Genomic DNA, 21,342 nt, shown 5'->3' with positions numbered 1-21,342 from the left:
GGTGAAAAGAGTTGATAGACTCATTGTCTCCATCCCAAATAAATACCAAGTCGTCAATGTAGCGAAAGTAATAAATAATGTGTTGTCTAAAAGGGTTTCCATCTCCAAAGATGTGGAAGAGCTCCCACCAACCTAAAAATAGGTTGGCGTAGGATGGCGCAAACTTGGCGCCCATGGCCGTTCCACATCTTTGGAGATAGAAACGACCTTCAAAAAGAAAAAAATTGTGAGTCAACAAGTATTCCATAGCTTTCAACAAAAAAGATATCGTGGCCTCATCATAATTTGATCTATATCTCAGAAAAAACTATATATATATGCAAACATTAGTACAATAATACACAAACATATCTAAATGGTATACCTTACTATGTAGATATAGAATTGCTGTGGCACTAATACTCCGCTTTTACGATGCCTTGCCAATATAACACTGCATTTACCCTCTTACAGGCTGTCAAGATCAGGGAGCAGTCTTCACTGACTGTTGCCACACCAAGCCGACGTCACATGATGTTTAGCGGCACACATTTGATTGGCTTTGGCTGGCTCCCAGGGGGGGTTTGTTGTCAAGAGCAGAGCTTAGTGTTCACGGACTGTTGCTGGGCTGAGCTGACGTCACGTGACATCAGTCTGTGAAGGCTTAGATTTGCTCTTGACAACAAGCCCCCCTGGGAGCCAGTCAAAGACAATCAAATGTGTGGTGCTAAATGTAGTATCAGAGTGAGTGGTGAGTGGTGACACCGTGACCCATAGTAACTTCTCTGCCCTTCCCTTTCCATGCACACTCTGTGATTGATTTCACCAGTTATGCACCAGTAATATCCTGACTGTGCTACAGAGTGTTGGAGGGTGTGCGGCCACGCTGCCGCGCACCTTACAGGGAGCATTGATCTCTACCTTTAAGATGGAATAAAAATTCAAACAATTCTTGCCCTGGAAGGTTGCCTACTTTTATATTCCAATCCTCAGAGACCATCTTCAGTCCTTTGTTTTGCGTTCTAGGACACACATTATCATCCTTTTGGTCTGACTACCACTCCCAGGATCTTTACAAAGGTTCTGGGATGCTTCCTGCCTGTAATTCGGGCCCAAGGTATTTCAGTAGTTCCTTTCCTGGACGATATCTTGGTACAGACTCAATCTTTACCTTTAGCTGTATCTCATACCAACAAATGTTTGTTGTGTCTGGACAATCATGGCTGGAGGATCAACATTCCATAGAGTCTCTATCTCCTCAAACTAGAGTATACTTTCTTAGAGTCATATTAGACTCCATGTCAATGAAACTTTCTCCAACAGATCAAAGACTAATCAAATTGAAGATGTGAAACTTCAGTCTCTATCCAATGCTTCAGTAGCTCAATGTATGTAAATTCTATGTCTGATGATTGCAGCATCAGAACACTTTCATATGAGACCCCTTCAGTTATACACGCTTTGTCAGTGATGCAAGGACTACACCTTTTGGATCCAGCTACAACAATTTATTTATCTTGGTGGATAGAGAACCAATCCATGCTTCAGGGATTGTATTTTGTCTGTCCATCCTGGACAATAATCTCAACAGATGCAAGTCTCTCAAATTGGGGTGCAGTATGAGGGTTTAGAAGAGCACATAGAGTTTGGTCTTCTCAGGAGGCGAGGTTACCAATAAACATCTTAGAACGCCATGCTGTCTTCATGGATCTTCAAAGCTGGCCTCTTCTGAGAAAAGGGATTTATCTCCTCTTCCAATCAGACATTGTAACAGTGGTGGTATACATCAATCAAGGGGGAACTAGCAGTTCTCTAGTAATGAAAGAAGTCTCTTGAATTTTGTCTTAGGCAGAGAAATATCATTAAACGATACCTGCAATACATATCCCAGGGAAAGCAGATTATGAGTAGTCAATCTCTTCATTCTGGAGAATGGTCTGCATCCGGTAGTGTTCAATCAGATCTTCTATCTCAAGGTCTCTTCTATCATCAAGATATAAAGTCTCTCATCTTGAAGGCTTGGAGATTGAACGCCTGATACTGCAACAGAGATGTTTTTCTGATGAGGTGATAGAAACCTTAATCCAAGCCAGAAAACCTGTTACTAGAATAAATTATCTCAAGATTTGGTGAATGGTGTGAAAAGAATAGCTTCAATTGGCATCTTTTCAGAATTCCTAAAATTCTTAAATTTTTACAAGAGGGTTTGAATTAGGACTGCACGGTTAATCGCATATGCGATTTAAAACCGCGATTAATCGCTGCGATTTAAAAACCGCGGGAGTCGCAATTTTTTGCTAAAAGAAAAAATCCTCAGAAGTGGCTGTAATGCATTGATTTGTATGTGATTTCTTGCAAACCAGCTCCATCTAGTGGTTGCTTTTAGTATACATTTGTAAAATGTCTGTTTTACTTTCTGATCTCAGTAGCAGCCGATCAATCTAGAAGTCTAAAAGCAGAGCCCATGCAGGAATGAAGAGGAGGGAAAGCCACTTACTTATATTTCCCCCTAGGGACGTCTGCAGTCTGAAACTTAGGGTATGTAATCATTTGGAACCTCCCACACAATCTCCTGCTCTCTGAGAAATGGCTCATATACATAGTAGATGCAGTTAACCCCAAGGCTGCCAAAAAGGCTAAAACTGCAGTCCACTCTGCTGCTGGGTTAACTTAACTGCATCTACAATGTATTTGATATCAGCAAGGCACAGCATTTCTGAAAGGAGCAGCCCCCCACCCCTACTGCTATATGCCTGTATTGGATTCCTGCACAGGAGCAGGGTTTTGTATTTTTATGCTCCAAGAGAGTACTGGACATTGAGAAACATGTACATTAAGATTCTGTAGTGTTAAATAAACTTTTTAATGCAAAATGAAGGTGTTATAGTCATTTATAAGAACATCGCGATTAAATCTCAATCGTGTTTTTTCACAGCCCTAGTTTGAATAAATGTTTATCTGCCAGCTCTCTCTGATTTCCACTTTGTGTTGTATAACAGACTGTGAAACTACTTGATACTCCAAATTTTGTCCAGGCTTTATCTAGAATTCGTCCTGTGCTCAAGCCAATTTCCTGTCCATGGAATTTGAATATTGTTCTTAGAAATTTACAAGCTCCACCTTTTGAACCTATGCATTCTTTGGACATAAAATTTATTTCATGGAAAGTTTTTTATTTTTGTTAGCATATTCTTCTGCCAGAAGGGTATCTGAGCCTTCAACCCTTTCTTGTGAACCTCCATATCTTATTTTTACTAGGATACGGCAGTTTTAAGAACTAAATTTGACTTTTACTTAGAGTTGTCTCATCTGATAATATAAATCAAGAGATTATTGTTCCATCTCTCTGTCCTAAGCCACAAAATTCAAAGGAGAGGCTGCTTCATAATTTGTATGTGGTTAGAGATTTACATGTTTATTTACAAGCTAGCAAAGATTTTAGACAATATTTTAGTCTTTTTGTTCTTTTCTCAAGTCCTCAGAATGGTTTGAAAACATCAACTTTATCTTTATCTGCTTGGTTTTAGATCTTTGATTCACAAAGCTTACTTGGAGGCAGGTAAACCTCCTCCAAAACGTATCCTTCCATGAGATCTGTTTTTGCTTCTTGGGCGCTCAAAAATGGGGATTCGTTAGAACATATTTGTTATGCAGCAAATTGGTTATCCCTACATATTTTTAGTAAGCATTTCCATTTTGACATTTTTATTTTACTTCTTCTGAAGTAGCGTTTCGTAGGAAAGTTCTTCAGGCAGCAGTGTCTGAAAAATAGATTCCTACTATTTTATTTTTCTCCCACCCATCATTACTGGTGGATTCCAGAGCTTTGGTATAAGATCTCAGGCATAATGAATCGTGGACTCTCACCACCTTATGAAAGAAAACAAAATGTTTGCTCATCTGATAAGTTCCTTTCATGGTGGTCCACGACCACACCCAAAATGTTTGTGGAAAGAAAATCATTTTTTTTTTTGGTGATTTCTTATTGCACCTCTATTTTCCCTGCTTTGTCCTTTCCTACTTTTTACTTTTACTCTCCTTACTTGGCTATACGTACAATTGACATAATGGTAAAGTGGGAGGGAGGAAGTGCTCTTGACAGTTTGGGGAAACTTTGCCTCCTCCTAGTGGCAGGGAAGTGAATCCCAGGCGTAATGAATCATGGACTCTCACCACCATGAAAGAAATAAATTTATCAGGTAAGCATAAGTTGTTGTTTTTTTGTTTTGTTTTTTAGAATTTTTTTAGTACAGCTATAATAATTTACATTAATTATTAATTTTTCAATATTTTATATTTAATAAATACATAATGCACCTTAAGATAACTCATGTCGGGTTAGCGCACATTAATAATAAGTGTACTCCTGTCGGGTTCATGCTCACAATATGTGTTGCATACAATCTGTGCTGCCCACAATATGTGCTACATATGACAGTTCGGGTTTCCATTTGTGTGTCCGAGTTTTAGATAGCCCAGGCGTGCAAATGTCCAGGACTGGTGGAAAACAGCCACAGCCAAAAAAGGGGATGTGGATTTGCATTGCAACACACTGCACCTGCCTACAGTTATTTCTCTTTTGCGTGTGCGTGTGTGTGTGTGTAAGTGTCTTTGTGTGTGTGTGTAAGTGTCTTTGTGTGTGAGGGTGTTTGTGACTTTGTGTTTGTCAGTGTTGTTCTGTGTTTGTGAGTCTGTGTGTGAAAGAGTGAGTATATTAGTATGTGTGTGAGAGAATGTGTGTATGTGAGAGCGTTAGTGTCTTTGTGTGTGAGAGAGAGAATGTGTGTTAGCATGTGTGTGCGCGTGTGTGAGAGTGAGTATATTAGTATGTGTGTGAGAGAATGTGTGTATGTGAGAGTGTTAGTGTCTTAGTGTGTGTGAGAGAGAGAATGTGTGTTAGCATGTGTTAGCATGTGTGTGCACGTGTGAAAGAGTGAGTATATTAGTATGTGTGTGAGAGAATGTGTGTATGTGAGAGCGTTAGTGTCTTTGTGTGTGAGTGTGTGTGAGAGAGAATGTGTATTAGCATGTGTGTGCGCGTGTGTGAGAGTGAATGTGTGATTGTGTTAATATCTATGTGCAAGTTTATGTGCTATTATACATATTGTGTGTTACATGCAATCTACGCTGCTCACAATATGTTACATACTATCTGAGCTGCTCACAATATGTTACATACTATCTGAGCTGCTCACAATATGTTACATACTATCTGAGCTGCTCACAATATGTTACATACTATCTGAGCTGCTCACAATATGTTACATACTATCTGAGCTGCTCACAATATGTTACATACTATCTGAGCTGCTCACAATGTCTGCTACTTAAACTATCTGCTATATACAGATGTTTACTATATGTGCTGCTCACAATAACTGCTGCTCATCTGCCACTCCCAATATCTCCTCTGCTCGCCTCACAGTGCAGCAAAAAGGTGCCCATACTAGGCCCCTCCTTTTAGTGTTTTTGACCCACGGCAGCATGTAGGGAACTATAGTTCCCCGGGTGTGGCGCTGGCTGTGAAAACTAAGAAGCTGCAGGTAAAGATTAGACCATAGTCTTACTCTTTCTCTTTCTCTCTTGCCTTGTGTTTTAATCGGAATAAATTTCTTTGGTATATTTTATAAAAACAAAAAATATCATAATAAATGCAATAAATATCTAGCAGGTATTTTCTCTGTTCCTATCTCCTCCTGTGGATATTTATCTCCAGTTCTTCGTACTCGTATACTCATAACAGCAGGCACATTGCAATATCTGGTTTGACAAAAATCTCAAGCAGAGCAGACATGAAGGGATGGCTGCATAGTTTGCATAATTAAAAAAAATAAAAAAATAGAGAATAACGAAAATAGGATATGAGACCCAGGAGTATTTTCTGCCAAAGATTAAATATTTGCAATACACATATCTTAATGTATAAAACTATATTGTTTGATTTAAAAAAAAATGTGTTTTTATTTCAAACTGTAAAAATCATTTGATGTGGACATATAACAAATGCATACCGCGTTTGTCTAAATATACATATAGAACAAGATAAATAAGTGATTATGTAAAAATTAAAAAGAGCAAACTGAAGGACTTAAAGGGACATAATACTCGTATGCTAAATCACTTGAAAGTGATGCAGTATGAATGTACAAAGCTGATAAGAAAATATCACCTGAACATCTCTATGTAAGAAGGGAAGATATTTTACCTCAAAATGTCTTCAGCTCACCAGAGTAAGTGCCCTGTGAACAGTTATATTTCAGTTGCTGTAAAGGGGGGGACACAATAGCCAATCATCATCAGCAGTCCTGAGGTCATGCATTGCTTTGCTGTGATCTCATGAGATTTCACTTAAATCTCATGAGATTTCACAGTCAACTTCTTTAAACGGACATTAAATGCTAAATACATGCTAAAATAGAATGATGCTTTCAATTAAACTATTAGTCTGTGATTAACATGTAGATATATTTTTTAAAGTTTTATTACCTGTTTAAATATTGACAAAATAAGTGTAATGTTGTAGTGTTTATAAAACAATGGGAGCGCTGCCATGTTGTAACTTAGGTTACCTTCTCTGTTGTAGCCAATTAGAGACAGTTATAAATAAGCCATTGGAGTGTGCAATCAGTGGATATAACAAAGCTTACAATTTTAGAATGGAGTTACAGGAAAAGGGGAAAAAATAAATAATAAAAAAATACTGGTTTTATATATATATATATGTGTATATATATATATATATATATATATATATATATATATACTGTATATATATTAGTATTTTATATTACCATCTCAAAGTGTTTAACCCCTAAACGACTGAGGACCCACCGATGCTCTGTGGCCCTCTCTGCATCGGCCAGCGATGGTGCCGGTCCTTGGTGGGTGGGAGCCATTGCAGGGAGGTGGGTGGGCGGCCCATCGCTGCAGGGGAAACGTCAGAGGGGGGCGGTATCTTGTGCAGGGGCACCGTGCACGGACATGAGCGCACACACAGTGGGCGGGGGCGAGAGCGCGGGAGTGGGTGGGATACATGTAAGTGTTTAATGATGGTGGGAGGGGGGAAATTAATATTATCCAAGGGATCTGGGATGGGGGGTAGGTTATGGAGGGGGGGCAGCTACACTACAGTAAAATATAGATTTAATTAAAAAAACAACTAATTATATGGCGTACTGGCAGACAGATATAAGTACCCAAGATGGGTGCAAATAGGTAGCAGGGGGAGTGTTAGAAAGCTGTTTGGGGGGGATCAGGAAGGTTGGGGGCTAAAGGGGGATCCATCATTGCTGAATATATATATATAAAAAAAAAGAAAGCCTTTAATTTTAGTACTGGCAGACTTTCTGCCAGTACTTAAGATGGTGGAGACAATTGTGGGGGAGGGAAGAGAGCTGTTTGGGAGGGATCAGGGGGTGGGATGTGTCAGGTGGGAGGCTGATCTCTACACTAAAGCTAAAATTAACCCTACAAGCTACCTAATTAACCCAGTCACTGCTGGGCATAATATAAGTGTGGTGCGCAGCGGCATTTAGCAGCATTCTAATTACCAAAAAGCAATGCCAAAGCCATATATGTCTATTTCTGAACAAGGGGATCGCAGAGAAGCATTTACAACCATTTGTGCCATAATTGCAGAAGCTGTTTGTAAATAATTTCAGTGAGAAACCTAAAGTTAGTGAAAAAAATTAACAATTTTTTTCTATTTGATCTCATTTGGCAGTGAAATGGTGGCATAAAATATACCAAAATGGGCCTAGATAAATACTTTGGATTGTCTACTATAAAATATATATACATGTGAAGGGTTATATTCAGGGATTTCTGACAGATATCAGTGTTACAATGTAACTAGCGCTAATTTTGAAGAAATAAAATTGGAAATAGCAAAGTGCTACTTGTACTTATTGCCCTATAACTTACAAAAAAAAGCAAAGAACATGTAAATATTGTTTGTTATTATTCTAAACTCAGGACAAAATTCAGAAAATATTTTGCATGGGTGTTTGTTGGTGGTTAGATGTGTAACAGATTTTGGGGGTCAAAGTTAGAAAAAGTGTTTTTCCCCATTTTTTCATCATATTTTATAAAACAATTTATAGTAAATTATAAGATATGATAAAAATAATTGTATCTTTAGAAAGTCAATTTCATGGCGAGGAAAAACGGTATATAATATGTGTGGGTACAGTAAATGAGTAAGAGGAAAATTAAACACTGCAGAAATGTGAAAATAGCCCTGGTCCTAAACAGTCGACAAATGGAAAAGTGCTCTGGTCACTAAGGGGTTAATGTCGCTTTAAATTGAATAGGAAAATAACATGACGGTGCCTGCACATGCTAGATGCACACTCCCTTGCAAGTCCTGGGACTAAAGACTCTTTACAGTGGGTGTGAATACATAGGACATTGTGGGGTTTAAATATCTTCCTTTTTTGCATAGAGATGTTCAGGTGATATTTTCTAGTCAGCTTTTTACAGCTATGCTGCATACCTTCCAAATGCATCAACATTTGAGTATCATGTCCCTTTAAATATGTTCTCTGTTTCAAATCACATCCCTGACACAACAACATTTTTATTTGCATGGAAATGCACATAATGTTATAATACAGAGTGTGTTGATTTTACTCTCTGCAACACATATATACCAATTTTTATTGCCGTCATGCTGCACTTCATTGGTTCCCAGCGTATTTTGCTCAGACACCCATAGTATAATTTTTCGTTTTCTTTTTTACTTTTGAGTATACAGGTGGAATTAATGGATATTAAACCCCAGAACAATAAACATTTTTTAGCCCCCATATATAATACAGGTAGAAAACTCTTTATCAAAACCACTGGTTTTCAAACCTGTCCACAGGCCTCCCTAACAGGCCAGATTTTGAGGATATCTAAACTGGAGCACAGGTGAAATAATCAGCTGCTTAGTAAACATGGTTATAGTACCTGTTCTCATCCAAGGTAATCCTGAAAACCTGACCTGTTGGGGAGGCCTGAGGACAGGCCTCGTACCAAAACGGTTTGGTACGATAAAAGGTTTAGATTTCTGAATAGTTGGACTATGTCTATTTTTATATTTGCTTCTGTGAAATGGGACAGTTTGGATAGGAGATGAAACTACAGTGCTGTAATCAGAAAGGGTAAAAGTTATATTAAATAGATATAGACTAGCATTTGATAATACACAAACTAAAGCAGCAAAGAATTTTGTGACTTACTGGCAGGAAAAATATATATATTTTTTTGTATTCATTACCAAAAAATCAAAAGTAACACTGATGACAGTAGTTGCCCATCAAAAAATTATTTGCTTTAAATATGATTCTTAAATCCGTTTGTGAATAAAGACAAAGTCCAATTCAATATTAAACCGCTCTGATCGTTCAGGGTTTTCCTTCTTCTAGTCCAAAAGTCTGGGTTCCAAACGATGTAATGAAAGATTAGGGATTATGGAAGTTAAGGGAACTTTGTGAGCATAATGAGGATATACAAAATTGGAGCCAAGAGTAATATAAAAGAATCACTGAAGCATAAATATAGGAGGGGTAAGGATGTGTAAGAGAACAAAAATAAAGGGTTGGGAGGAGGAGTGAAGGGGAGGGGGGGAGGCTTCCAGTACCGGTGTTATTTGGCTGTAAAACTGGTATATAATTGAGTATTAAGGTTATTTTAATTTTCTTGTCTATACTTAAGAGGACCATATATTATTGTGTATGATTTGCTTGCTATTGTTTCCAGTATAAAGTAGGCATGTTTATTACGTTAATGGAAACCATACTCTTTGAGGGAGAGTAGTTCCATTGTCATTTCTATGCACATTTGTACATTTGCTATATTTTGTGATTTACAATTTCTCGCTATGAAAGAAAAATGTTAATTTCCTTCCTAAAATATGGTGAGTCCACGGCTTAAGTAATTACTGTTGGGGATATTACACCTGGTCAGCAGGAGGAGGCAAAGAACACCACAGTTAAACTGCTAAGTATCACTACCTTACCCACAACCCCCAGTCATTCTCTTTGCCTTCAGTGCATGGAGGAGGTGAAGTTTAGGTGTCTGAAGAAAAATTTTGATATAATCTACAAGCAAGTTTTGGGGTATAGCCATATTCCACGTCATTCCTTGCAGTTGGGTAGTGGTGGCTTTAATGCAGTTAGGAACTTGTAAAGAGGTACTTACTGAGTTTTCCTAACAATTAGTGCCCTAGTTTAGAAAGCCAGAGTTGGTCTATGTGAGGAACTGTGTCTTCTCATACCTTGTAACTGTCTACATGCTGGACAGTGGAGCAGGTAGGTGCTTTTTCTTCCAGTTGGGGAGACCATGCACTTAAAAAATTAAGAGACTGCTTTTTTATTGGGACATAGATAATCCTGTTGTATGGGTTACACTGGGGCATGAAGAAGGCACTGTAGCATATGTGAGACTAACATTTAAACTCTTTTAAACAGAAAGGGTAAAATGTTTTTATTAGGCTTTATTTTCTGATACATATTTACTTGATAAAACAATGCAAGTTTAAACTGAAAGTAAGGCTGAATTTTCTTTTTCAGCAGCTTATTCATTTCCCCTTTCATTTAAAATAAAACGATGCAACATTTTAAACATTTTAAATGGATATTTCTGGTACTCGGTGTACCAGGAAGCTATTTTTAGTGCCTCTCTGTGTCGCAGCAGTAATTTGAGCATGGCAGTTGCGGTCACATGACCGGCTTTACTTCATAATGTTTCTGAGGAAATTGTTGTTTTTCTCCATTTCTGGGTGATCCGGTCTTAATTGGTAGCGGTAAGGCACCTCAGTAATTGAGGTGTGGGGTTGCCTGAGGGGTATTTTAGAAGTTTATTTGATGTTTATCGAATGTTTTTTCTTAACTTTTCTCACATAATTTTGGCTGGGGATCGATCCTAATTTGGGATAAAATGTAAAGTGTGTTTTTTTCCTTGGCTTATTTTAATTGAATATTAAAATCTTTGAAACTTATATGTACAAGTTTATTTACTGTTTCACAACATGTCTGATATGGAGCAAGAGTCTGCTCTCATGACTTCATGCTAATTTTATGTTTAGATGCACAAATTGCAGCTCCTATGCAATTTTGTTCTTCATGTGTCAAGAAAACCTTGCAAAATAAAGGTAACATTTTTGAGCCTAATGTCTTTTAATGATGCTGTTAAAATAATACCTCAGCTTTCTCCTGCTATGTCCCAAGCCTCAATGGCGTCACATGCAGTGCCCTGCGGTTCCACTATAACTCCTAGTGGAGTTTATTTAAAAGCAAAAATTGCTGCCCAGGTATCTTCAGCGGTATCTGCGGCATTAGCTGCCATTCCCAGATTACAGGGAAAACGCAAGAGGAAATTCAGAAAGTAAGGTGCTTGTCCTCAGTTCTGCTTCCCAAGTTGCCCTTTCTCATAAGTCTGATGAGAAAGATATATCGGGACTTTCTGAGGGTGAAATCTCAGATTCGGACAGTATAATTCCTTCTTCTGAGACTGAGGTGGTATCTTTCAGATTTAAGCTTGAACAGCTTTGTGTATTGTTAAAGGAGGTTTTAGCTACTTTAGATGACTCTGATATCCCTGTCATTGTTACTCCTAAGAAAGCTAGTAAACTTAATAGTTTCTTTGATGAACCTTCCACTTCAGAGGTTTTTCCTGTGCCGGACCGTGCAATGGAGATTCTCTCACAGGAATGGGAGAAACCAGGGGTGTCTTTTTCCCTGTCTGCCATTTTTAAGAAAATGTTTCCTGTCGAGGACTCCATTAAAGACCCTTGGTATACTATACCAACAGTTGAAGGGGCCATTTCCACTCTGGCTAAGAGAACCACTATTCCTATTGAGGATAGCTGCTCTTTTAAGGATCCGATGGACAAAAAGCTGGAGGCTTATTTGAAAACGATTTATGTTTATTAAGGTCTCCAATGGCAACCTGCAGTGTGTATTGCCACCGTGACTAGTGCGGCATCTTATTGGTTAAAAGCCTTGTCTGATTCTCTTCAAGTTGAGACTTCCTTGGATGAAATTCAAAATAGGATTAAAGCTCTTAAATTGACCAATTCATATATTGCAGATGCCATTTTACAGGTTGTTAGACTAGGAGCTAAAACTTCTAGTTTCGTTATCCTAGCCCGCAGGGCGTTATGGTTGAAATCCTGGTTTGCGAACATTTCCTCTAAAGTCAAGCTTCTGGAAATTCCTTACTTGGGCAAAACCTTGTTTGGACCCGGTTTGGCAGAAATTATCTCTGATATTACGGGTGGAAAATAGGCCTAAAGATGTCAGAGTAATTTTCGTTCCTTTCGTAACTTCAGAGGTAAGCCTTCCCCTTCTTCCAAGCAGGAACAATCCAAGTCTTCATGGAAACCCAATCAGTCTTGGAACAAGGGGAAACAATCAAAGAAACCTGCAGCTGATTCCAAATCAGCATGAAGGATTTGCCCCCGATCCTGGATCGGATCAGGTGGGGGGCAGACTTTCTCAGTTCTCTCAAGCCTGGATACGAGATGTCCCAGATCCCTGGACTGTGGACATAGTATCCCACGGTTACAAATTGGAATTCAAGACTTTTCATCCCAAAGGCAGTTTCCATCTCTAAAGATTATCTGCAGACCAAATAAAAAGAGAGGCATTCTTGAAATGTATACAACATCTTTCCTCCCTGGAAGTGATAGTTCCAGTGCAGGAACAGGGTCTCGGGTTCTACTCCAACCTATTTGTGGTTCCAAAAAAAGAGGGAACTTTCTGTCCCATTGTAGACTTGGAGTGAGTAAACAAGTTTCTCAAAGCTTCATCCTTCAAGATGGAGACTATACACTCCATTCTTCCTTTAGTACAAGAGGGTCAGTTCATGACAACCATAGACCTAAAGGATGCGTATCTTCATGTTCCTATTCACAGGGACCATCACAGATTCCTGAGATTTGCCTTTCTGGACAAACATTTCCAGTTCATGGCCCTTCCATGTGGTCTAGCCACGGCTCCCAGAATTTTTTCAAAGGTTCTGGGGGCTCTTTTGGCAGTGATCCGTTCTCGTGGAATTGCTGTGGCACTCTACCTGGACGACATATTGGTTCAGGCGCCATCTTTTCAACAAGCAAAATCTCACACAGAGATATTGTTGTCTTTTCTTCGTTCCCATGGATGGAATGTGAATCTGGAAAAAGCTCCCTTTCCCCTGCTACAAGAGTTAGTGTTCTTAGGGACCATTATAGATTCTTTATTGATGAAGATTTTTCTGACAGAGGTCAGGAAAAACAAAATCATTTCCTCTTGCATCTCTCTTCAGGCTACTGCTCATCCTTCAGTGGCTCAATGTATGGAGGTAATCGGTCTGATGGTGGCTTCCATGGACATCATTCCTTTTGCTCGCTTCCATTTGAGAGCTCTCCAGTTGTGCATGCTCAGACAATGGAATGGCGACCATGCGGATCTATCTCAGAGAATAGAGTTAGATCAGTCGTCAAGGGACTCTCTCTTGTGGTGGATTTCTCAGGAACATCTGTCTCAGGGCACATGCTTTCGGAGACCTTCCTGGGTGATCGTGACCACGGACGTCAGCCTGCTGGGCTTGGGAGCAGTCTGAAACTCTGTTAAAAGCTCAGGGCCTTTGGACTTGGGAGGAGTCTGCTCTTCCCATTAACATCTTGGAGTTGACGGTGATTTACAATGCTCTATTGGCTTGACCTCAGTTGTCCTCAGCCCAGTTTATCAGGTTCCAGTCAGACAACATAACATCTGTGGTTTACATCAATCACCAGGGAGAAACTTGGAGTTCTTTAGCCATGAAGGAGGTTACTCGGGTTCTTCAGTGGGCAGAGACCCACAATTGCTGTCTATCTGCCATCCACATTCCAGGAGTAGACAACTGAGAAGCAGATTTTCTGAGCAGACAGATTTTTCATCCCGGGGAGTGGGAACTCCATCCGGAATTGTTTTCCAGCTTAGTCCTCAAATGGGGGGCGCCGGAGTTAGATCTGATGGCGTCCCATCAGAACGCCAAGCTTCCAAGGTACGGTTCAAGGTGTTCAAGAGATCCACAGGCCATTCTGATAGATGCTTTGACAGTTCCTTGGGTTTTCAGGTTGGCATACCTGTTTCCTCCATTTGCTCTCCTTACACGGGTCATTGCTCATATCAAACAGGAGAGGGCGTCAGTGATTCTAATAGCCCCTGCGTGGCCTCACAGGATCTGGTTTGTAGACCTAGTTTAGATGTCATCTCTCCCACCTTGGAGACTACCTCTGAGGAAGGACCTCCTGATTCAGGGTCTCTTCCTTCATCCAAATCTCATTTCTCTGAAGATGACTGCTTGGAGATTGAACGCTTAATTCTGTCTAAGCATAGTTTTTCTGAGTTGGTCATTGAGACTATGATTCAGGCTCGTAAGCCTGTTACTAGAAAGATTTACCATAAGATATAGCGTAAATATCTTTATTGGAGCAAAGGGATACTCTTGGAGTAGAATTAGAATTCCTAGAATATTATCTTTTTCTTCAGGAAGGCCTGGAGAAGGGATTGTCAGTCAGTACCCTGAAGGGTCAGATTTCTGCTTTATCAGTTTTACTACATAAACGTTTGGCGGATGTGCCAGATGTGCAATCTTTTTGTCAGGCCTTTGTCAAAATCAGGCCTGTTTTTAAGTCTGTTACTCCTCCTTGGAGCCTTAACCTTGTTCTTAAAATGTTACAGCTGGCTCCGTTTGAGCCGTTGCATTCCATAGACATTAAGTTGTTATCTTGGAAGGTTATGTTTCTTGTTGCTATCTCTTCTGCTCGAAGAGTCTCGGAACTCTCAGCTCTGCACTGTGATTTCCCTTATGTTATCTTTCATGCCGATAAGGCGGTTCTTTGTACTAAGTGAGGTTTCCTTCCTAAGGTTGTTTCTAATAGAAATATCAATCAGGAGATTGTTGTTCCCTCTCTGTGAACTAATACTTCTGCCAAAGAACGTTTGTTACACAATTTGGATGTTGTACATGCTCTTAAATTCTACTTACAGGCGACTAAGGATTTTCGCCAGTCCTCTCCTCTCTTTGTCTGTTTCTCTGGGAAACGTAAAGGTCAGAAAGTTACTACTACTACTCTTTCTTTTTGTTTACAAACTATAATTCGTTTGGCTTATGAGACTGCTGGACAGCAGCCTCCTGAGAGAATTACGACTCATTCCACAAGAGCTTTTTCCTCTTCTTGAGCTTTAAAAAATTAAGCTTCTTTGAAACAAATTTGCAAGGCTGCAACTTGGTCTTCTCTACATACATTTTCCAAATTTGATACTTTTGCCTCGACTGGGGCTTCTTTTTGGAGAAAGGTTCTTCAAGCGATGGTGCCTTCTGTTTAGGACTGCCTGTCTTGTCCCTCCCTATTTATCCGTGTCCTCTAGCTTGGGTATTGGTTCCCAACAGTAATTACTCAAGCCGTGGACTCACCATATCTTAGGAAAGAAAAACTAAATTTATGCTTACCTGATAAATGTATTTCTCTCCTGATATGGTGAGTCCACGGCCCCACCCTTTATTTTAAGACAGTTGTTCTATTGACTATAACCTCAGGCACCTCTACACCTTGTGTTACTCTTTTTTTCTCCATTTCACTTCGGTCAAATGACTGGGGGTTGTGGGTAAGGGAGTGATACTAAGCAGTTTAACTGTGGTGCTCTTTGCCTCCTCCTGCTTGCCAGGAGTGATATACCCAACAGTAATTACTCAAGCCGTGGACTCACCATGTCGGGAAAGAAATACATTTATCAGGTAACGCATACATTTTGTTTTTTTTTTAAACAAGTATTAATAAAAAAAAAAGTCTGGATTTTGGACTTCTGGATTTGGGGATTTTTAACTGTAATGGAAATTATTATTATTGACACAATAGAGAAATATTCACAAAATAAAGAGAAAACATTTTGGACTAAATTACAAGTGGAGCGCTAATTTATAGTGCTCCTGCAAACAGGCAAATTTTGCCCGTTTGCAGGCATACAATAAATAACCAGCCATTACAAGATCTCTGATTAATTTTATAAATGTGCCCCAAATGCCCCCAAAATATAGTTGTGTGTTTTTTATTAAAAAAATAAAAATTGTAGCATTTTTATTTTTTAATAAAATAACTGCACTAGACAGTTTTTGGAAGCTAAAGTTGGCGGGAGTGGGGTGTTAGAAAAAAATGGCACTGAAAAGTGCCTTTACATTGCGGTCTATGGAGATTGTGTTTTCACTGTAAATATATATGTATATGCTTATATACATATATATATTTATAATTTTATGCCATCGCTTTGCGACTTACCCCCTTCGCTGCGCTAGTTCTTATGCCATGTCTCACTGCTTAAGAACGAAGCTCCCATTGGAGCCTATGGAAGCGCACTCTCATGACAGCAATGCTTCCCAGCAACGCAAACGCTCTCAATACCAGTGCACATTAGCGTGTGCTGGTATTACTCAATGGAGCGCGAATATTGCCTTTGCAATTAGCTCTCCACTTGTAATCTGGCCCTTTGTCAGTTATATGCCCATTTGAGTCCTCAGATATGGTGCATGCCTCCTGCAGCCCCCTTTATGAAAGCTGTATATGTGCATGAGCCCCCAGACCAGATACATGCAGGCAGCAATTTGCCCTAGTGAGACCTGAGAATAGATACTACCTTTTACCAGATTTCGGCCCAAATAAGACTGCAACCCTTTAGTAAAAGCAAAAATAAATAGAAACAAAATATAACATAGTCTTGGCAGCAGATCCCCCCCCCCGTTGTCTTGGGTCTTGATGTGCTTGCACCTGCTGTATAACCTATTGTTCAATCTTTGCTTTAGTTTTCTTTATGCTTGTGATACCCCAGGGACTCCATTAGTGTAATATAATTATATAAAATGAAAAAAGCAAACAAAGAAGTGTGTAGGCAACATTTCCTATTGTGTTATTATGACCTGCCGTTTAAATAGGGCGTGCGTATGTTTGCAATTTATTTACTGCTCTTTAATTAAAATACACTTTGGCAGGGTCTAAGCTGAACGAAAATTCCACTAAGCATATGTTTCCACTACTAAACACGTGTACAAGCACAACGTTACACATGTGAAGAGAATACTTATCAATATGTATTTGCTTATTTACAAATTGAAGCGGAAAAGGACTTTGATTTCGACTATTTTACAAATTAAAAATTTGTGATGAAAGCTTCAAAATTGAACATTCAATTCAATATTGTTTTTCTTTGACTAACTGTTGGAATTTTTCTTGTTTTTAAGAAAGAAAGAAAGAAAATTTAGTTTGAAGCACATTTTAATTTTGGTATATGTTGAAGGGACGTGAAAGAATAGCACAAAAATGCATCCACTGTACAAGTTTAACTATGTTTAGGCCTCATTAACTACAATGGAATTATCACAACAACTAAGATCACTGAGAAATCTGCAGTATGTAAAATACCTGTCAATAAATAATTAAATATACAAAAGTGGTAGCAGAGTTAAAAAAATATATATATATAATTTATATATGAGAAACATCATTAAATAATAAGTGATCTTTAAAGGGACACGCAAGTCAAAATTAAACTTTCATGATTCAGATAGAGCATGACATTTTAAATAACTTTCCCATTTACTTGTGCACAGTCTTATATATACACTTTTTGAGTCACCAGCTCCTACTGAGCATGTGCAAGACTTCATAGAATATACCTATATTCATTTGTAACTGGCTGATGGTTGTCACATGATACAGGGAAGTGGAAATAGCCATAACTTTGAAATTTGTCAGAAAACAGTTTCCTGTAGTTTCAGTGTATTATACAGTAATATCCTTGAAATGTTTAAGCTTTTTGTTTGATTTTATTTTTATGATGGAAATTTGTACTAGCTCATATTATTTGATAGTTGAGACTCGGGCAAAGGCAAGCAACTACAATAAAAGGTTCTTTAAAAAAATGAATATATAAAATAAAAATATAATGTAAAGTAAATAAAAAATTTACTATAAAATCCTATAAATATAAAAAAGCTAGAACGACAGTAGAATAAACTTACACTTCCTAACAGTACCTTTCCTTACTCATCTCTTTATCCATCTCAAAATATACCAGAGCGCTAGCTAGGATGTAAATTAAGACTCCAATCAAAGTTTCACCGGGTCACCCTGACAGTTTTAGCTATTTAACCTGCTACTTATTTAGCTCACATTTATGGAGTATATGTTACGTATATAAATGATATATCCCACTATTAGTCTAACAATTATTTTTCTTTTGCATACTGAAATGATACGTTACATGTGTCATTTTTTAAACCCCAAGAACAGTGTTAATGCACTATGAGGTTATGCGTATCCTTATTTGTATGTTCACAGACCTGAAATAAAGGAATTGTAGAGTAAGAGACATAGTGTCTCCTGCTGAAGTAGCAATTACAGTGCAAGGTTAAAGAGCACTTAAAGGGATATTGAGCTTAATAAAATAGCTGCATTTAAACATGTAAAGTAAAAGTCTGAAAACGTTAAAGGGACAGACTACTTGAAAATGTTTATTGCCCATTCATCAGTTTTGCATAGCCAACACTGTTATATTAATTCACTTTTTACCTCTGTGATTGCCTTGTATCTAAGCCTCTGCAGATTGTCCCCTTATCTCAGTTCTTTGGACAGACCTGCATTTTAGCCAATCAGTACTGACTCATAAATAACTCCACGGGAGTGAGCACGTTATCTATATGGCACACATGAACTAATTCTGTCTAGCTGTGACAAGCTAATAAAATGCACTGAGATAAGAGGCGGCCTTCAAGGGCTTAGAAATTTGCACATGAGCCTACCTAGGTTTAGTTTTCAACAAAGAATACAAAGAGAATGAATCAAATTTGCCCTATCTGAATCATGAAAATAACTTGTCCCTTCAAGTAAAAAATTGTTTAAAATTAAATTAATACAGCATTATGAGTTGTGCACCACATACTGATGTTCATTCGTTGATGAGGGCTAATCCCACAGCCCTATTGGTGGAGAGAGATACACCTCTTCAAATGCTACCTAAGTATAATTTTTTTTTTTAAAAAGGAAACCGAGAAAATAAAGTAAATTTGACAATAGTAGTAAATTACAAAGTTTCTTAAAGTTGCATGTTCTATGTGAATTATGAAGGTATTTAACCTCATCTGTAATTAAAATTAGAAAATATCAATGTCTTAAAAAGCATATGCTTTAATATCTGGTCTGTATGGTGTACTACAAATTTCAAAGAAATCAATTATATTTTGCATTTATTTCTTTATTTTTAGGTTATGGAGCACTTGGGATCTCAAACCAGTTCGTGAAATTACATTCCCAAAGTCTAATAAACCTATTGTGAGGTAATCCTTTTTCTTACGTTGCTACATTAGGAACTTTCATTATGTTTCATAGGATAAATATTTGTGACTTCATTAGCACTTTGTATCCTTCATTAATTTAACCCCTTAATGACCACAGCACTTTTCCATTTTCTGTCCGTTTGGGACCAATGCTATTTTTACATTTTTGCTGTGTTTGTGTTTAGCTGTAATTTTCCGCTTACTCGTTTACTGTACCTACACATATTATATACCGTTTGTCTCGGCATTAAATGGACTTTCTAAAGATACCATTATTTTCATCATATCTTATAATTTACTATAAAAAAAAAATATATAAAATATGAGGAAAAATGGAAAAAACACACTTTTTCTAACTTTGATCCCCAAAATCTGTTGCACATCTAAAATCACCAAAAAAACACCCAGGCTAAATAGTTTCTAAATTTTGTCCTGAGTTTAGAAATACCCAATGTTTACATGTTCTTTGGGGGGTTTTTTTTGCAAGTTATAGGGCAATAAATACAAGTAGCACTTTGCTATTTCCAAACCACTTTTTTTCAAAATTAGCGCTAGTTACATTGGGACACTGATTTCTTTCAGGAATCCATGAATATCCTTTGGCATGTATATATTGTTTTTTAGAAGACATCACAATGTATTGATCTAGGCCCATTTTGGTATATTTCATGCCACCATTTCACCGCCAAATTGCGATCAAATAAAAAAAAATCTTTAACTTTTTCACAAACTTTAGGTTTCTCACTGAAATTATTTACAAACAACTTGTGCAATTATGGCATACATGGTTGTAAATGCTTCTCTGGGATCCCCTTTGTTCAGAAATAGCAGACATATATGGCTTTGGCATTGCTTTTTGGTAATTAGAAGGCCACTAAATGCCACTGCGCACCACACATGTATTATGCCCAGCAGTGAAGGGGTTAATTAGGGAGCATATAGGGAGCTTCTAGGGTTAATTTTAGCTTTAGTGTAGTAGACAACCCCAAGCATTGATCTAGGCCCATCTTGGTATATTTCATGCCACCATTTCACCACCAAATGCGATCAAATAAAAAAAAAAAAGTAAAATTTTTCACAATTTTAGGTCTCTCACTGAAATTATTTACAAACAGCTTGTGCAATTATGGCACAAATGGTTGTAAATGCTTCTCTGTGATCCCCTTTGTTCAGAAATAGCAGACATATATGGCTTTGGCGTTGCTTTTTGGTAATTAGAAGGCCGCTAAATGCCGCTGCGCATCACACGTGTATTATGCCCAGCAGTGCAGAGATCAGCCTCTCACCTGACACATCCCACCCCACCCCCTCCCCTGATCCCTCCCAAACAGCTCTCTTCCCCCACCCCACAATTGTAATTTTTTTTAGCATATTTACATATGCTGCTGTGTAGGATCCCCCTTAGCCCCCAACCTCCCTGATCCTCCCCCTCTATCTTATTGGGAGCCATCTTGGGTACTGGCAGCTGTCTGCCAGTACCCAGTTTACACAAAAATAGATTTTTTTAAAAATTTTTGGGGGGGGGGTTTCTGTGGTGTAGCTTCCCCCAACCCCTCCCAGATCCCTTAGGTATTTTATCAACCCATTCCCTCCCTCTTTCTCCCACTTATTAATATAAACATTTTCTGTAGTGTAGCGGTTCCCACCCGCTCGCTCCCCGTGCGCCCAACCGCCCACCGCCTCCCGGGCCCCTGGCAACCCCGCCCCCGATACTGCCCCCTCTTGCAGCAGGAACCCATCGATGGCCGCCCACCCGCCTCCAACATCGGCTCCCACACACCAACGATTGCGGCCATCGATGTCCGGTGCAGAGAGGGCCACAGAGTGGCTCTCTCTGCATCGGATGAGTGAAAAATTTTATTGCAGGATGCCTCTATCGAGGCATCACTGCAATAACCGGAAAGTGGATGGAAGCGGACAGGATTGCTTCCACTGCTTTCCAAGACCGACGCCATACGTCCTCGGTCGTTAAGTGTATTTTTTTTTAGGTCGTACAGCGTACGCCATCGGTCCTTAAGGGGTTAA

General features: G+C 38.7%; 1 protein-coding gene across 2 annotated transcripts in view; it reads left to right on the top strand.

Moving 5' to 3' along the window:
* LYST (lysosomal trafficking regulator) overlaps window positions 1-21,342 on the top strand; it is a 606,044-nt gene that overhangs the window by 572,028 nt on the left and 12,674 nt on the right. For both annotated transcript variants that reach the window (XM_053711082.1, XM_053711081.1), the window contains one exon: window positions 19,246-19,317. In XM_053711082.1, coding sequence (XP_053567057.1) covers window positions 19,246-19,317 — 72 coding nt within the window. The remainder of the gene's footprint in view (window positions 1-19,245; window positions 19,318-21,342) is intronic.

Source organism: Bombina bombina, chromosome 4 (genome assembly GCF_027579735.1).
Source record: "Bombina bombina isolate aBomBom1 chromosome 4, aBomBom1.pri, whole genome shotgun sequence".
NCBI classification, from domain to species: Eukaryota; Metazoa; Chordata; class Amphibia; order Anura; family Bombinatoridae; genus Bombina; species Bombina bombina.
Note: the sequence above shows the minus strand (reverse complement) of the source record. Positions and strands in the feature narration are given on the sequence as shown.